The sequence below is a fragment of the Lissotriton vulgaris genome, chromosome 11 (genome assembly GCF_964263255.1).
Source record: "Lissotriton vulgaris chromosome 11, aLisVul1.2, whole genome shotgun sequence".
Classification (NCBI taxonomy): Eukaryota; Metazoa; Chordata; class Amphibia; order Caudata; family Salamandridae; genus Lissotriton; species Lissotriton vulgaris.
The window spans coordinates 177,249,347-177,267,664 of NC_141699.1; the positions used below are offsets into that span (position 1 = coordinate 177,249,347).

The 18,318-nt window shown below is 46.0% G+C and overlaps 1 protein-coding gene across 1 annotated transcript in view; it reads right to left on the reverse strand.

Moving 5' to 3' along the window:
• HECTD4 (HECT domain E3 ubiquitin protein ligase 4) overlaps positions 1-18,318 on the reverse strand; it is a 2,691,195-nt gene that overhangs the window by 2,259,099 nt on the left and 413,778 nt on the right. Inside the window, exons 14-15 of the mRNA XM_086943079.1 lie at positions 9,934-10,004; positions 9,369-9,474 (exon numbers count right to left, since the gene is read on the reverse strand). Of these exons, the coding sequence (XP_086799205.1) occupies positions 9,369-9,474; positions 9,934-10,004 (177 nt within the window). The remainder of the gene's footprint in view (positions 1-9,368; positions 9,475-9,933; positions 10,005-18,318) is intronic.

Below are 18,318 nucleotides of genomic sequence, written 5' to 3' on the forward strand. Positions count from 1 at the left end.
CATTGCAGCCATTTTTATGACTTAGCCACAATAGTTGGGAGTGCCAACCAACCTTCTCATAAAGAATAACTTTCACAGGAAGATCAATGGATAACAGGATCAGGAGACCACCTTTAGCTCTGCCCATGGTAGAACCTTGGGCTGGTAAATTGAACAAGACAAATCCTTCATAACTTATGTCCTTCACACTCCATGTCTCTTGGAGGCATAGAATGTCAAAGCCTTCCACAACGTCTCCCCAACCCAAGAGGTCTTTTTTATTATTCCAACCTGCGATGTTCCAGGAAGCTAGTGTATCCCCTCTCTGTCCATTGGTCTGTCCCAATTCGAGGGCTCTTGTCCTATCGCTAGATACATCTTCTCTAAACCCAGTGTCAGAAAAATTGGTGTTTAGGCCATGGTTCTCTGTCACAGGGGACACTTGGATGGAAACCGAACTATCATTTCCAGGCGCACTGTGCCTAAAGTAGTCACCTAGCTCGCCCATGTTTGCGTCCTCCTGCTTACCTGGATCAACACTGCCTTCATTATCGCTTATCCCCAGTAGTTTTGGCACTATCTGGCTGGATGTTTCCATCTGTTCAAAAGGCATACTTTCCACCCCTTCCTGGTCACATAGCAGCCCCATTTTATAGTCGGGACCCAGTCAGTCTACCGCCTCAAGACAATTAAAGTGGTTGTACTATGGAACATGTTGGGTATAAACAAAGGATCTGGTCTATTCTGGGATATATGATCCGGTCTATTCCACATTCCCCTATATCCACCCCTCCTCTCTATTCTTATCCAATCCATAGGATTTACTATTTCTGCATCCACCCTATATGGGGGGTAGAAGAAGGTTAGTGGTAGTGTCTTAATGCACAAGTTACTACTTGTGTAACAATATATCTGTAAGAGACATTAGTTAGTGATAGATTCCTTACCCTAGAATATCCCCAGGCGTCAGACTGGATCCGGAAACTTTTGCGTAGCAGTACCCTTGCGCGTCGGTAGGTGTCGTCTGCGGCTCCGCGTCCGGCGTCGGCGTCGTGGGCGCCGTGATGACGTCGTTGGAGTACTTAGACGCCGCCTCCGCGTGCTGACGTCAGTTCTTAGCCACAGCTTTTCCGCGCCAGAAGCGCAGAGCCATGACAAAAACCAACACTGGTGCCAAGAAACTAGGGCCCTGAAAGGGGATGACCTTAACCCTAGATTTCGGTTCACAGAACGGGGAGGATGGGTGGGTCGGTAAGGAATCTATCACTAACTAATGTCTCTTACAGATATATCGTTACACAAGTAGTAACTTGTGCATCTGAAAGAGACACGTTAGTGATAGATTCCTTACCTTAGAATAGATACCCCAGCAATACCATCCCCGTGGTGGTGGGTCTGCGAACCAATATTCACACCAGAAAGTCCTGGAGGACGGAGCGGCCAAAGTAGCCGTCCCTCCGGACTTGACTGTCCAGGCAATAGTGTCTTGCAAACGTGTGCAGCGAGGCCCACGTAGCTGCCTGGCAAATGTCCTGCAAGGGCACGCCGCAGCCCAAGGCAGTTGTAGTGGCCGTGGCTCGAGTGGAGTGAGCCCTCAGCCCAGCAGAGGGCTCCTTCTTAGCCAAGGAGTAACACGCGTGGATGCACAAGAAAATCCACCGGGAGATGGTCCGCTTGTGCACCGCTTTCCCTTTCTTAGCGCCCGCGTATCCCACAAAGAGTTGATCATTCACCCGGAACTGTTGTGTGCGATTCAGAAAGCATGAGAGCGCATGTTTTGGGTCCAGGTGGTGGAGCCTCTCCTCCTCTCTCGAGGGGTGCGGAGGCGGAAAGAAGGTGGGCAACGTGATGGATTGCCCAATGTGGAAGGCCGTGACCACGTTGGGTAGGAAGGAGGGCCTCGTCCGTAACACAACCTTGTCCGGATGGACTGAAAGGAAAGGAGGCTTACAAGAAAGAGCCTGGAGCTCACTCACTCTCCTGGCAGAGGTGATGGCTACCAGGAAGGCAGTCTTCAAGGAAAGAAGGCGAAGAGGACAGTTGTGGAGTGGCTCAAAGGGAGCGCACATCAAGAGCGTAAGAACCAGGTTCAAATCCCACGGAGCATCACGAAGGGAACAGGAGGATAGGTATGAGTGATGCCCTTCAGGAACCGATTAACGATAGGGGATTTGAACAAAGAAGGAAGGTCAGGCAGCCTCAAAAAGGCTGAAAGATCTGAAAGATAGCCCTTGACCGTGCCCAGAGCAGAGCCCTGCTGGGCAAGAGAGAGAAGAAAGAGGAGAACCTCAGAAAGAGGGGCATTGAGGGGATCCACAGCCTTTGCTGTGCACCATGCCACAAATCTGTTCCACCTGCAGGCGTATACCGACTTCGTGGAGGGACGCCTGGCTGCCAGAATGATGTTGCAAACTTCAGGAGGCAAGTCAAATGGCCTCAACTGTCGCCGCTCAATCTCCAAGCATGGAGGTGGAGACTGGACAGGTTCGGGTGGAGGACCGTCCCCTGCTGCTGCGACAGAAGGTCCTCCTGAAGAGGCAGACGAACCGGGGTATCGACTGACATACTGAGTAGCTCGGGATACCAGTATCTTCGTGCCCAGTCCGGAGCCACAAGGATGACTTGGGCCCGGTTGCGCTTGATCTTCTTCAGCACTCTGGGCAGAAGTGGTATAGGCGGAAAGGCGTACAACAGACCGCAGCTCCACTCGCGACGAAAAGCGTCTCTGAGCGAGTGCCGCCTTGGAAATTCCAACGCGCAGAACTGATGACATTGCACGTTCTCTTCGGTGGCGAATAGATCTAACCAAGGCTCTCCCCATCGCAGAAAGAGGCCTTGCGCCACGTCCGAGTTCAGACGCCATTCGTGATCCATCGAGCACCGACGGCTGAGTTCGTCCGCCCTGGCGTTCAGAGAACCTGCCAGGTGTTGAACCATCAGAGTCACGCCCTGATGTTCCAGCCATTGCCAGAGGCGCAGAGCCTCCTGGCAGAGGGTCCACGACCCCACTCCGCCCTGTTTGTTGCAATACCACATGGCGGTGGTGTTGTCCGTGAACACTTGCACTGCACTCCCTCGGACAGACGGGAGGAATGCCTTCAGTGCCAGACGAATCGCCCGCAGCTCCAACAGATTGATATGGAGCCGGGACTCCGCCGGAGACCAGAGTCCTCTGATCTCCGCCTCTCCCAAGTGGCCGCCCCAGCCCTGGAGGGACACGTCCGTCACAACTACGTGCTCCGGTTGGGGAAGGGAGAGGGATCTGCCGTTTATCCAATCGCGGTCCGTGAGCCACCACTGCAGCTGTCTGGCAGTGCCCTCCGAGATCAGGACATGGTCGGACAAGTTGCCCTGATGCTGGGCCCACTGAAACTTCAGGTCCCACTGCAGAGCCCGCATCCGCCACCGTGCGTGATGCACCAGAACGATGCAGGAGGCCATCAGCCCCAAAAGCCGCAGCGTCAACCTGACCGAAACTCGGGATAAAGGCCGGAAGATCGGAATCAGAGCCTGTATATCCCGAACCCGCTGTTCGGGCGGGTAAACCCGAAACTGCGCCGAGTCGAGAACCGCTCCGATGAAAAGGAGCTTCTGAGAGGGGCACAGGTGTGACTTCGGCACAGTGATGTTAAATCCCAGCTGGTGCAGGAGATCCGCCGTAGTCTGGAGGTGGCTGACGACTGTCTGGGGCGAGCCCGCCTTCAACAACCAGTCGTCTAGGTAGGGGAAGACTGACACCCCTAACCTGCGCAGATGAGCTGCGACCACCGCCATCACCTTCGTGAACACCCGTGGGGCGCTGGTAAGGCCGAAGGGGAGCACGGTAAACTGAAAGTGCTCGTGGCCTACCGTGAACCGCAGGTAACGCCGGTGGGCCGGCAGGACAGGGATGTGGAAATACGCGTCCTGCAAGTCCAACGCTACCATCCAGTCTCCTGGGTCTAGGGTAGCTAAGACCTGGGCCAGAGTCGGCATTTTGAACTTCTCCTTCCGGAAGAAGCCGTTGACGTTCCTCAGATCCAAGATAGGGCGTAGGCCCCCTTTGCCCTTCTTGGGTACCAGAAAGTAGTGGGAGTAGCAACCACGTCCTACTTCTGGCCCAGGAACGCGCTCGATGGCCCCCTTGGCCAAGAGGGCCGAAACTTCCTCCTGCAGGAGCCGCAAGTGATCCCCCGATACGCGGTGGTGTTGCGGTGGCATGGCTTGAGGGGTCGTCTCGAAGGGGAGGGAGTAGCCCCTCCGGACGATCTGCAGCACCCACCTGTCCGAAGTGACAGTGCGCCAGTGAGAGTGGTGATGGCGAACCCTGCCTCCCACGGGCGTCACATGGGCCGAAAAGCACGGACTAGGAGGGCTTAGAGGTGGATGCCGCGGGAGCAGGTGTGGACTGACTCCGCCTGGGTCCCCGACCGCCTCCGCAGCGGTTCCCACGGCCGCCGCCGCGCTGGACAACAGTTTGCGGCGAGTGGCTGGCGGCACGTGTGGGGGCGCCCCTTCCTTGGCCACGAAAGGAGCGAAAGGCACCCGTTTGCTGGCGCGGGCCGAGAGGCCAAGGACTTGGCCGTAGCCCTGGAGTCCTTAAAGCGCTCAAGCGTGTGGTCTGCCTTGTCGCCAAAGAGGCGACGGCCATCGAGCGGCATGTCTATCAGAGTGTTCTGGACGTCAGCCGAAAAATTGGCGGATCTCAGCCAGGCGTGGCGTCTGACCGCCACCGTCGTAGCCATCGCTCTGCCTAGAGAGTCAGTAGTATCCAGCCCACACCTGATCGAATACTCGGCTGCGTCTCGGCCCTCCACAAGGGCTTGGCCGAGTTTGGCCCGTACCTCCAACGGGCACTCTGGCAGCACTTCCGCCACCGTCTCCCACAGAGAGTGGGTGTAGCGGCCCAAGAGGCATGTGGTGTTGGAAGACCGCAGTCCCAAACTAAGGGACGAGAATATCTTCTTGCCATAGTTCTCGTACCTCTTGGATTCCCTGTCCGGCGGGGCCGTCGGGAATGCGGTCTGGGAATTAGAGGCCTGGATGACCAGACTCTCGGGGTGGGGTGGTAGGAAAGGAAACATGGGTCACCCGGAGCCGGGCGGTGGCGTCTGGCCACGTTCCCATCTACGGGCGAACCCGTAGCGTGCCTGGACCAAGTGCCCAAAAGAACGTCCGTCAAGGCCTCAATAAACGGCTTGCGAGCGGCCCCCGCGAGCCGTAAGTAGCTGCAGGGGCGCTTGGGGGGGATGTGGGGGGGAGACACCAGCTGCGCTGAGTTGATGAAGCGCGGGGAACGCTGGGTCTCGCAGTCCCGATCCTGCAGGTCGTGTTAGTTGGCCCCAAATCGCGTGATTCAGATTCCGGGGTTATCCTTAGGTGGAGGCAAGAGAAGTCCCAAAGTGCTCAGACACAAAACGGCTCTGTGACTTAATGTGGGCCCCTCCCAACCACGAAATTCACTTTTAGGGAAACCAATTATAGTCTGGCTCGTGGTATTTTAAATATTGCTTATAAGAAACAGCATAGAGAAAATTATGCAGATGTATGCAATGGCCCAGTTAGGTATGGGTAATGTGGGTAGTTATTGCTGTTTTGGGTAATAGACACTGACACTGGAATTATGCAATTCTGTGGCTGCATTTTCCACATTAAACTGGTACAAATTAGGTCACCCGTTTGCCTTGTCAGTGTTAACGAGTTAAAAAAATTACAACATTATGAAGTAATACGATCACAAAATGTGACACATTACATCACGTAATTTGACTTTCTTGCCACAATTTAACCAACTCGGTCCCATCATTTGGTAGTTCCATTCTACATAATTCCAATGGCTACGGTAACAAATTTAAATTACTTGAGGGGTTCACATTCAGTGTGAGAGACGCGGTCACCTTTTCAATTAATCTCTTTGGATTCAAATAAATCACATGTCCCTACAGAACTCCTTCCCTCAGGGGGACACCATGCCTCAGTTGAACTATGACAAACAGGGCTACCAAGTTCAAGTCCGGTTCTGTGTTTACAGCAGCTAATGTGTGACATGTTCAGGCCTCACGTGTGATACTCAATGACACCTTAGGATAAACGTTGTCTTTGATCCGAGCAGATAATTTTTATGCACACGTAGCAGAAATTTTCCCTGATGCACGTTCAAGGACCCTTTGCGGATAACTTTCCCTAATTCTGTCAGGAATTTTAACGAGCAATACAAATCAACTTTATTTGGACCTCTCATAATATCATGACACCCCGTTCAGCAATAATTCACTTACGGTCGCCTACCACTAACATCCCCTGCCCAATAAAACCATGTGCTTGGTCCCCTTTCTCACAGCCACTTAGACACTGCCTTGGTATCACTGACTGCCTTGTTATACATAAGGAAAGGATTTTATTTTAGAAACTACAATTACCCTGCTGCCGTACATTCCTGCTTTGGTACAAAAGTACTTTGTGGAAACAATCAAGGAAATTGCTTCCATGCTCCATGTGTACAAGAAATTATCAATTAGACCTTACAAAGTGACCTTTTCAGCTATAAGTAGTGAATGAGTTTCAGTCTGGTACCTGTAGTCCTGTCTATAATGGGAAAATCAAAACAACAAGAGGCAGGTTAAAAAAACAAGAAACTTCTGACAAACGAGAGGCTGATATCTCTGCTTTAGAATCCTGCACCTTAATGTGGTTAATTAAAATATTGAATTCACTGAAATATGTAATGCAGAGACTTTGTTTAAAAAAAATACATGAAGCATTTTTAAATATTTCATTAAAGGTGGCCACTTTCGTTTTTCAATGCTGGGCTTGTATTGGTATATAATTGTTCAATATTATTATTATTTTTTAAATATATCTATTGCATTTTGCCTTTAACTTTGGCTTGATACATTATTCAAAGTTATTCTAAGCATGTCCAATGGAAACAAGAACTCTGGGTTTCCAGCAGATGGCAACATTGTGAAATCACCTACAATGACTAACATTTACTGGGCTGGCCTTATGTTTTTCCTCTTATCAGAATATATACTTTAAACCGTTAATGTACGAAGAAAATACTTGAGAATGTATTCTACAGCAGTCATAAAGACCCCGGACTGATACCTTAAGGAAACAAAGACATAAAGGTAATATTAAAATCAATACAGATTTTAGGTTTTACTAAAGAATTGTTTGAACGCCTTGGCAGAATCTTAAAATGTGAAGAGCGGGCTGGCTTTTTTCTCTGGGAAAGGGGACAATCCTGGCTCTACTTAAGTTCTGTAATGTCTCTTTTCTTTAAAACGTACACTACAGAGCTCTATGGAGGAATCTCTCTCACTCAGCGGCTCCACCCCCACTCCTGTACGGTGCCTGGCAGGCTCGGACTGAAAAGAAACAAATGCTATTTTGATTCTTTTGAGTCCGTGTCCAACACTTTGTCAGCTCAAAACAAGCTGAATACTGCCGCTACTTTAGAGACACACACGGCACAGACAAGCTAAGGGGGGCCCTTTCTGTAGAGGAGATTGGGATCCCCCCGGCACCGCAGGGGTGTTCTTTACGCCCTTGGTTATGGTTTACTTTGCTGGTAAACACCTGCACCACCAAGTTCTCTGGATCTGGATGCTGCATTAGAAAGTAAGGGTCACTTATAGCCGGTTTGTGATAGCGAGCAACCAGTCTAATGACTGGAGGGCTACAAAATGGTTTTGCCCCAGTACCCAAAAGTGCATCATTTATAGGCTTTATAAATGGGCAGCAGAGGTTTGGTAAGTGCCTGGCCAGGTTGAAGCTGTAGGCCAAGGACCTCTGCAGAGCATTTGATCACTACAGTAAATGATGAGCTCTCCCCCGGAGTTGGACCGATAGGCAAGACTAATCCAGTTGTCTGTGGCAGTGTTCAGGCCACTGGCATCCTGTAGCTCTTCAAGCCAGTTTTCTTCATCATATTGTGGAACAAATACATCCGCATCATCACCAAAAGTATGACTTTGGTTGGTCTGAATCTGAGCAGGAAATCTGATGTAGTGTCTGTGGGTGACTGCACAGTAAAGGAAGTAAGTCAGAGTTCCGACGACTGTCAATTGGAGTTGCTGCAACGGCGCAACATCGCCAGAGGTCAAGATGAGTTTGTCTCACAGTCAAAAAGCACTACAGGTGGCAGATCCTCCTCCATCAATGTCGGAGACTGGTGCAGATTGTGACAAAATAACTGAAATGGGTATTGAAGCTGGTACAGAACCCAAAGCAGGTTTGAAGGGCAAAGCTGGCGTCAAGGGCAAACCGGCAGCAGTAGCCCGACTAGAGGCCCTTGCAGATTCCTTTCCGAAAGAACGCAAGAGTGCCAAAAATGCACAGTAGAACCTCCCTAAACGTCTTGATTTGCAGTGACATTGTCAACAAAGCCGGAAAGGCAGAGTGCACGAGGACCAGACAAAGAATCAGCTCATCAGATTCCCACTTAGACTTCTTGTGCTTCTTTTTCGACTTACACAAAGACTTCGAACATGACGATCTGCCATGGCAATGTCTACGAGAGTGGAAACCGGGCCTTGCCCTCGACCAAAAATGACATGGAGGCTTGCAGTGTTTGATGACAAAGTTCCACTTCACAATCTACTATGGCCTATCTCATATCAGTCACTGCAGGTTTTGAAGTTGTGTTCTGACCCAACACACCAGAGGCAAACATCATCGATATGTCACCGACATTTGTTGGCAACGGTCCCTAATAGGTTTAAAACCTGTTGTTTCAGAATGGGATATTTCCCTTGCACACTGGAAAAATCTCAGACAATTTTTAGGAAAAAATCTCGTCAAAGTCGAAAGGAGGAGAGCTCCAGATGAGATTCTGAAGGTGTGGAAAGAAGGGAACTGATGTCACCGGGCATGAATGACACTTATATGTGGCTCTCTTTTTCAATTTCGTAGCAGAACTTATTCAGTTCTGCTTTAGTGTTTTTCTGGAGCCAGTCTGACACCAGAGGAATATTGACAAGTTGAGTAATCTGCTGTAAGAAGTATAAAAACTAGGGTTTTCTTATATTTTTATTGATTGATGGTCTAGCCACTTACTGATCAACCGTAACTCCCTTTCGACTTCATTGTTTAGGGAAAATACATATAGTTGATCAAATGGGAACCTTTGTTTTGTGAAGTGTTCTAGAATCCCTCTGGCAGTCAGTAATGTTTGGCAGTTATGAACATCAGCAGACATCCCATTAAGAATAACAAAATCTAGGACACATGTGAAGCATGATGCTCATCACTGCACTTCTTTTCTCTACATTTTACAACTTTTTAGCCCAGTTACAATGTGAATGAAATTACATGCTGCAATGGTATGTTGTAAAACAGTTCCTCCTTCTTAATAGCTTAGGATAAAGATAAGAATGTTTAACAGTTGACTTTATCTTTCGTTTTACCTGTAATGTTCATCCTCTTCGCTTCCAAATCGATTGTTTTGCAACTGTTCAGCTAAATTAGTCAAAATTACATCACGAAGTAGAGAAAGACCACTATTCCGCTCACCTGAAAGAAAATGGAATTTAGTTACCAGCATCGTTTTGCAATCAAAAATGCCTACTCACTTATTAGGACAGACTGGCAACACCTGCTGTGCTATAGGTTAAACGGCCCCTTTGGTGGCTTAATTTAATGAAAAGGAACTTTAAATAATTTCCATCAACGTTTTATTTAACATTTAAAAAATCTTAATTTATTTTTACCAAGAAATTTTGCAAAATTTCAGAAGAAATAAACCCATTCATTCCATAAAAATGAGACTCGTGTAACTAACTAAACAGCTTTTCAAAATGTCTTTAGTTGTAAGTTCACAGCAATAAAAATCCTCAAATAAAAAGACGCTAAGCTAGAAAATTATGAATTGATTATTGAAAAAAATACTTATTTATGAAACACATTTTGTAATAATGTAAAGATATTTGTTTGAACTATTTCTTACTGCCCTGGGCAATTCAAGTGCCTCACCTTCAGTTAAGACCAGCTTAAGTAAGTTATTAAGCTCCATCTCTCCGGGATACAGGATGCTTAAACCAGAGCTACAATAAAACAGACAAACTAAATTGCAAGATTGTCAATAAATTACACGATTCTCTGAAAGATCATATTATAACGCTGTATTTCAGAATGTAAACAGACATGTTCAAGTGCACAAGAAGCCATGCTATGCTCATTATATCTAAATGAGGAACAGGATACCAAAGAATTCGGACAAAATACAAAACAAATTCAATAGATCAGACATCAGCTCATGTCAATGAAACCGGACGCATTTGAACAAAAGCATGATAGACAGTTTCTAACAAATTTTAATCTATTTTTTGGTGTACGTAATTATTCTGACCGAAGGCAAAATAGTAGACCAACAAACTAGGCATGATTTTTATCAACGGGAAAAGTCAACATGGCCACAAAATAATTAATTGTGGAGACAGGCCATATTCATGTATATCCTATACGTACATGAATACAGACATCATAATCAGTCATTTAGGAAAACGAATTTGCTTCAAATACTTGGGCCCCTACCAAAAAGTCCAATTCCACCAGGCCGTGTGATTTCAGCTTGTAACGTCACTTTGGGCCTCGTGCTGTTGAGGAATTTCTACTCAGAAACAAATCAAGCAACACGCGCGGTTCTTATAGTTTGCAAACGGCCTACCAACCCCCCGTCAATGGGCAACCCTCCTTTCACAGTTCCTACAAAGGGTGGGGAACGACGACCTACCCCCGTGACTCACACGTGCACCCTGTGATCCAACCCCCTCTGAGAAGGGAACCTCCGCGCTTGTGTTTCCCCGCTGTCAGCACCCTTAACACGCTCCTCCACCACATTACTGGAGGCTTCTCTACCCATCCAAACACATCTCTCCGCTGCCTCCGTCTTCAAGTTCATTCACCCTATTCCCGCCCCAGTTCATGGGTTTGCCCCAAGGTTGCCTCTTTGCGGCTGTACACTCCTGTCCTCTATTTTGATCACTAGTACTTTTTGGGGGAATGACTGCCCTCCAGAGGCAAGGGCCTATGTCCCCTTCTACTTCCTCCCATGCAAGAATAACAGTCTTTCTAGCCCCTCGAGGCAGATAATAATAATAATAATAATAATAATAATAATAATAATAATAATAAAGAGCTTATAGAGTGCTCAGTAACGCCATCACGGCGTGTCCCCGCGCTGAAGCTACCATTGAACATCGTGAGGCCTATGATCTACGCAGTGTATAGTTGTGTTTTGAGCTTGGCCCTGAACCGCGCTTCACTGCTCTCCAGTCTCAGAACAGGAGGAAGTTTGTTCCATTGTTGAGCTGCTTGGAGCGCAAAAGATCGTCCACCCATTCTAGCCTTCCTTATCCTGGGGACTGTCAGCAGTCCGGCACCCTCCGAGCGGAGGGTCCTAGTTGGTTCATATCGGCTGACTAAATCCTTTAGGTAGGCGGGTGACCTGCCCCAGACAATTCGGTGACAGAAGAGGAGGCACTTAAACAGCACACGTTTCTTCACAGGCAGCCAGTGAAGCGCATCCAGATAGGGGGTGTTTACCCATTGGTGTGGCTTGGCCTTGTGTCCACGACAAAACAGGCCCCCAAAGGCAACATTGAGACATCATTTACAGTCAAGAAAAAAAAATCACAAGCGGGGAAGGTTTTTATGGAGCTGCTCATCAGATGGACACTAGCAGCCTGTGTTTACATTCATGGACAAAGTATCTATGAAAAGTGCTCCGGGTTTTTTCATGCAGCGTTATGACAAGCAATTAAGATCATAGCAGTCAGCACAATATTTTAAAGTAGTAGAGCACCTGACTAACCTTTTACATTTTGCGGTTTAACAAGCGATGCTCAAGTATTACATGTGCCATGGATTTCATGCAAGTTTTAGCGGGTACTTTTTATGATTCCGCTAATTTTCATAGCGTTGCTGCTCTCAGATGCTTCCACTCATTTAATGGAAACAGTCCGGATTGGAAAGTGCACAGTTTTTCTTAAGTGAAAGTATCAAAAACAAGATATGGCTTTCTGTCTTTAGGAAGACCAAAGAGAAACCTTGGCAAACAAAGGGACTCCCATAATGACTAAACAAAGAGCCACCTTTACATTTATACTTGTTAAAACTCATGCTCCTGCACCATATCCGAAAGCAAGGTGGCCGAGCTGGATTCATGTTAATCTGGGGAGGACCCTCTTGCCGTATAGGGTCCATCACATATTAAAACATTGGAATGTTGGGAGCTCCATTGCAGACAATGTACTGCTCCCTGCTTCTACGGGCTGGTAAAGGCCCGCATAGCAACATTCCAATGTTCAAAAAAGGCTTCTCGGAGCTCGAGGGGATTTATATCCCCTCGAGCTTCGAGAACCCTTTATTTAATTTGTTAGACCATTCTGCCCTCTAGTGGCAGAATGCTCTAATAGCCTTATAGCCCTTCGTAGCAGGCTATACCGGGAATTAAAATTCCGCTGTCTCGTTAAAGTCCCTCGCCTTTGGCTCGGGCCTTTAACGATTCAGCAGGCCTTTAATAGCCGGTATAGCCCGCTACGACGGGCTATAAGGCTATATTAATCATGTAGAACAGATTTCAAGGAACTTAACTCCAATTGGTTGGTAAAGCATGAAGAAAACGTTACTTACCTGCCGTAACAAACTTTCTGGTGGAAACTCTATCTACCTGCGGATTCCTCACCTGTTGAACAATCCCAGGCATCAAAATGGATCAAGAACGCCTCAAAGCTCTCAAACCGCTGGTGGTGGCGCAGGACTCTGGTGACACCAGAAATGTCAAGCCTTATGTTGCTCACTCTGGCGCAACTACGGCAGATTCAGCCCATCTTTCCCAAGACTTCGAGGCAAAAGTATCTACTGACATTGACAGAGTAGTTTGGGATCATATAACTCATCCATCAAACAGGGCTGCCGGCGCGTCGGTGAGCAATCTGCAAGAAGATAGAGAATGCACCAGAAAGATTATTACCACAAATAAGCAACCTTTACTTCTGATGGATGCTTCTACCTCCTGATTGTTCATTTGTAGAACAGATATCATAGCTGTATCCTACCCAAAAGTAGGGATGATGATTAGACCAGAAAGTCTTGCAAAACAAATCTGGCAATGTGGCCTTCTCTGTGCACATCAGAGTCGAGGAAGTAGTGCTTGGTGAAGGTATGTAAAGAAGTCCACGTTGCTGCACTGCAGATGTCTGCTATAGAGATACCTCCTGCAAGAGCAGATGTGGGAGTCTTAAGACCTGGTGGAATTGGTCCCGATTCCCTCGGACGAATCAGTCTTGACTAAGGTGCAGCATGTTTTAATACAGAAGATAATCCATCTAGCTAGCGCTTGTTTCTGAACTGCTTTGACCTTTTTGGCACCACAGTATCCAATGAAGAGGTCACCATTCAGGTTAACATCTTTTGTACGGTCCAGATAATAGTGGACTTCCCGCCTAGGATTCAACTTATGCAATTGCTCTCCTCCTCTTTAGCAGGAATGAAGGGGCGTTGGAGAGAGAGAGAGAGAAAGGTTGGAAGGGTAATGGATTGACTAAGGTGAAATGGTGTCACCACCTTAGAAAGGAAAGCAGCCCTGGTTCGTAACACCTATTTGTCGGGTACAAAGAGGTGAAGGGAGGACAACAAATAAGGGAACTAAGGGCTAGCAACTTACTCACCCTTCTAGCAGAGGTGATTAGATTGAAACTAGAAAAACAGCTTTTAATGTCAACATAAGTAATTAGCAGCTATATAGAGGCTCAAACGGGGTGTCCATAGAAAAGTCAACACTAAATTTAAACCCCATTGGGGAACAACAAAGGAATTTGGAGAGTAGAGATTGGTCAGACCTTTCAGGAAAAGAATGACAATTGGTTATTGGCAAGAGATGGCTGATCCAGAAGTTAGAGGAAAGCAAACAAGGCTGCTAAATACCCGTTATTAGTACCAATTGCACAGCCCCTTTGCGTCAAAGAAAGTGCATGTTATTAATCTTGCAATAACTTGGCCTATACCAGTTCCACATTATTGTCTGCACACCATAATACAAAGTTGTTCCATCTGCTAGAGGATGCCAACTTGGAGGAGAGACATGCAGCTAGCATAACATCAACCACCTTCAGTGGCAGAAGTCCCTATTCAATCTCCAAGCATGTAGGTGTAGGATTTGTGGTTTTGGGTCTAGAACAATCCTCCTCTCAATTGGAAGAGTAGATCCGGCCTGAATGGCAGGCATAACTGGGGACATGTGGACAGCCAGAGAAGGCTTGCATACCATACCAGTCTCAGGCCAATCCAGGGAGATGAGAACAACTTGGGTGTTGGTAAATTTTCCTCAGAACATAAGGAATCATGGGTATGGAAGAAACACGTAATGCATTGAAAAACGTGTAATGCAGTGAAAGCTCCACCTCAACTGAAAAGCATTCCCCAGAGCCCTTCTCAACATATTGAAAAAGCCCGGGTCAAACAACAGGGATGTTGTTGACTGTCGAAGGCACATTCAGTTATAGCGAACTAGCTTTGATCAACGAGTCATCCAGGTAAGGAAATATTGGGACTGGACCTGCTACCACTGCCATCAACTTTGTGAACACTTGAGGCACTGAAGACAAACCAAGAGATAGTACAGCAAATTTGTAATGAGTAGAACCCGCCACAAATCTCAAATACTTCCTCTGTGACTGCAGGATAGGGATGTGGAAGTACCCATCCTGAAGTTTGAGTGACACCTTCCAGTCTCCAAGTTCCAACGTAAGTAGTACTTAACTAGGGTCAGCATCTTTAATTTTTTCCTTTTAGAGTAAAAAGTTCATGTCACTGAGATCTAGGATCAGATTAAGACCATCGTCCTTCTTGAGAACTAGGAACTAACGTGAGTAACCTAGCAGTTTCTCCTGTGCTGGTACTAGCTCATTGCTCGTTTTAATAGGAGTGCTGCCACCACCCGTTGTAGTATTTGCAATTGATCCAGTGGAGGTTGAGGGGTGTTTGAGGGACTGCAGGACGAGAAGGGCATAAGGGCTTTTCACTATTTGAAGAACCCACTGGACCAAAGTAATGGTCTTCCAGGCCAGCAGAAAGGAGGATTTCTTACCCCCTCCAGGAGCCAGGAGTGAATTGGGAAGAGAACTAGGACTGTGTTCCAGTGGGAGCGGGTGAGGAAGAGAAGGTGGAGGGTTTTCTGGAGAGAACCGCATTCTCTGACTTTACCTCCGCCTTTGGATTGGCGGTCCACAGATTTTGTGGCTGTGAACTTTGTGGTTGGAAATCTTGCCTGAAGGAAAATCCCTGACAAAGCCACAAAACTCTTATACTGTTAATAATCTCTCTGAGGCTGGAGTCCAAGTGTACGCGCTGTGGCTTTGCTAGTTTTAAAAAGTTCAAGCACAGCATCGGTCTTTTTCCCCAAACAATTTTGAATCCTCAAATGGAAGATCCATTAAATTATCTTTTACATTAGAAGAGATCCCAGAAAAGAAGACATAAGCCAGGCATGACATCTAATGATCACCAAATAGATCAGGCTACCAAATCTGCAGTATCAAACCAGATTTAATGATATGCTATGCCGCATTATGACCATCTGTGAAAATTTCCTGGAAATGGTTTTTCGAGGTATTCAGGCACATTTGAAACCGCCGTCTGCCCAATGCCTAATAAGGCATGTACATGAACGTGGAAAAGCGGCTCCAGGGATCAGGTCCTGCTGAAGAACAGGATCTGAGCCATCACGAGTGTCAGGTTCCAAGGGAATCAACACCTGCTCCAAAGAAGAAGATCCTGTGGAGGTCTGTTGTGCTAGAGGCACTGCTGTGTTTTGAAACCATGTAATGACCTTTGACCACCATGATTTTAATTGACTTTTGGTGTTTATTTTACCCTAGCCTGAATGTACAACATTATTTTTCCCTGCATGTGGCTTTCTTGACTTGAAGATTTCTTTTGTGTAACCTTGTACTTTTAAAGTGGGCGCTGTCACAGAGTAGAATAGCTTGCCAAGAACATAACATGTAGGATGTGCATTTGAAAGCATGAGAAGGAGGTGTGGAATGGTCTCGAAGTGCAGTTTTATGAGCAGTGGTGCTCAAATGTACATTATGCTGTACATTAGGAGATATAGGAGATATAGTGTGTGGTGTTATAAGCAGTGGTGCACAAATGTGCATTGTGTTGTACATAGGGAAGTATTATGAAGTTCTTACTATTGGCTTTGACATGCCCTCATGTTATCTTGAATTCTGACTCTGTCTTGCTTGAACGTTTTGCGCGCACAAGCAGGCCCCCAGATTACTTAAGCAATTTAGGTTATTCATTTTCAAGGTTGTTTTGTTTTCTGTGCTTTTGGAGATTGTTGAATGTACTGCTGGAGACTTTCGTAAGCTTTGTTAAGATAAAGGCTGGAACATGTGAGACTGCAGAGGGAACCTTTGCCTTTGGAATGTTTGCATGGAAGGTGGCCAATTCCAGTAAGTTTCCTTGGCGCAGAGGAAGGCCTCTCGGAACATTATAGTGTGTTTTGAAACTGTAAAGCTGGGTTTTGTTGACTTAGAGACTGGGATTGTTTGAGCCTGAACGAAGGACGTGTCTACATTGCAGCAGTTCCCGATTTTGCTGAGTCTCTTGACCCCGGCTGTGAATCCCCCAGTCTGGAATGGGTCACAATGAAGTTTGCAGCCAGTGATGTATCTTGTTTTTGATTATTGCCATTTTGATGTACGAATGTGTGTGCACATTCAGTTTCCAGTGGCTATAACAGTCATTGTGATGTGTAAGTGTCTGTGTGCACCTTCAGTTTCCAGTGGATAAGATCATCTGAGGTGTTTTCTTTGAGTACTGACTTTGTGATGTGTGAGTGTCTGTGTGCACATTCAAGTTAATCATCTGATGTATTTAGTGTATATAGCTTTCTGATTTCTTGCAGGATGTCCAGCATTATCTATTTGTCTTTTATTCCAGTATTATCTGCTTGTGTTTAATTTTATTATCTGCTTGTGTTTCATTTCATATTATTATCCATGCATTTAACAGTTGTATTTGCCAAGTGTGTTATTATTGCTTGCATATATACAGATATCTCAATATACATTTGAATATTGTTTATTTGACATCTGGGAAAGCCCTTCTGTTAGAGAGCATAGCATAAATAAAACCCCAAGCCTTATTCTGAAAACAGTCTTTGATGAGCTTCATTTTATAATGTGAAATCCCTTTCCTGGTGGTGTTGTGCTTATTGCTTCGTCGTGTTTGAGCCTCAATGTGGGAGAGTGGAATTCACTATTATCTGGGAGTGGGAAGCAATACAATTTTGGCATCACTCCGCAGGATACGAAAAAATTCAATTTTAAAAGGGAAGAATCCTATCTAAAATGTCAATGTGTTCAGCTGCAGATTCCCAGATGACAACTGAGTTATTGGGTTGGAAGCTTGCCTCTAACGCATGTTTAGCAGATGAGGGGCAAGCACAGATACTTAAATGTTTTCAGTATTTTTCTTTTAAAGAGGGAAAACAACTTGGTATATCAGAGAGAAAAAGTGATGTCCTTTTAAATGCATTGTGCAGCATGTATGAAAGATGTGGGCAGTTAGAACGAGACCATAATGAAATGCAAAGAGAGTTAGCTGAAGCTAAAGAAAAGTCAAACCTGCTACAGTTTGAAAATAAATCATTGAAAAAAGAGTTGGAGATGTACCAAGCTCAGACACAGTTTATTTTGCCAGACTGTTTAGATAGCCAAAGTGAGTCACTCATGAAAAATGTGGATGAAGAAAAGCTGCAGGTTAATTTACAATGCTCACAGGAGGTTTTAATTAATTCTTTGGAGGACTTTCCTCAGCCAGAAATGAATGGTATTTTGGTTGAATTTGAAGCTTCTGAAGTAATATTGACTCGAGAAAATGAAGCACAGTTTAATGTACTTGGCTTTGATTGTAACTTGCAGAAATATTCTAGAAATTAGAGAGAAGATAAACAAATCAGCCTGTTAGAACTAGCGATTGTTGGTTGCAGTTACAAATCAGACTGGTCAGTGAGTGACAAACCTTGCTTTCTGAAAAAAGAAATGATGAAAAATTTAATTTTTAAACATTACTCTGAGTGGAAAGAGAAGCAGCAATGGCCTTTTGAATCTGTAAAAGAGATTCTACAATGTGTTTCAGAAGTGTTGCCAATACAGAAAGGAGATATTGAGTTGCATATGACAGTTCAGGGGCAGTGTGCCACTTAGGAATATGTGGGGAAAACAAGGAAAGAAGAGGGTGCTCTTGGGCTTTTGGACTGAAACATTGTCAGATGCGGAAGAGTGGTTTGCCCCCTTTGAAAAACAGTTGTTAAGGTTTAAATGCACTGTGATAGACCTTGGGCAG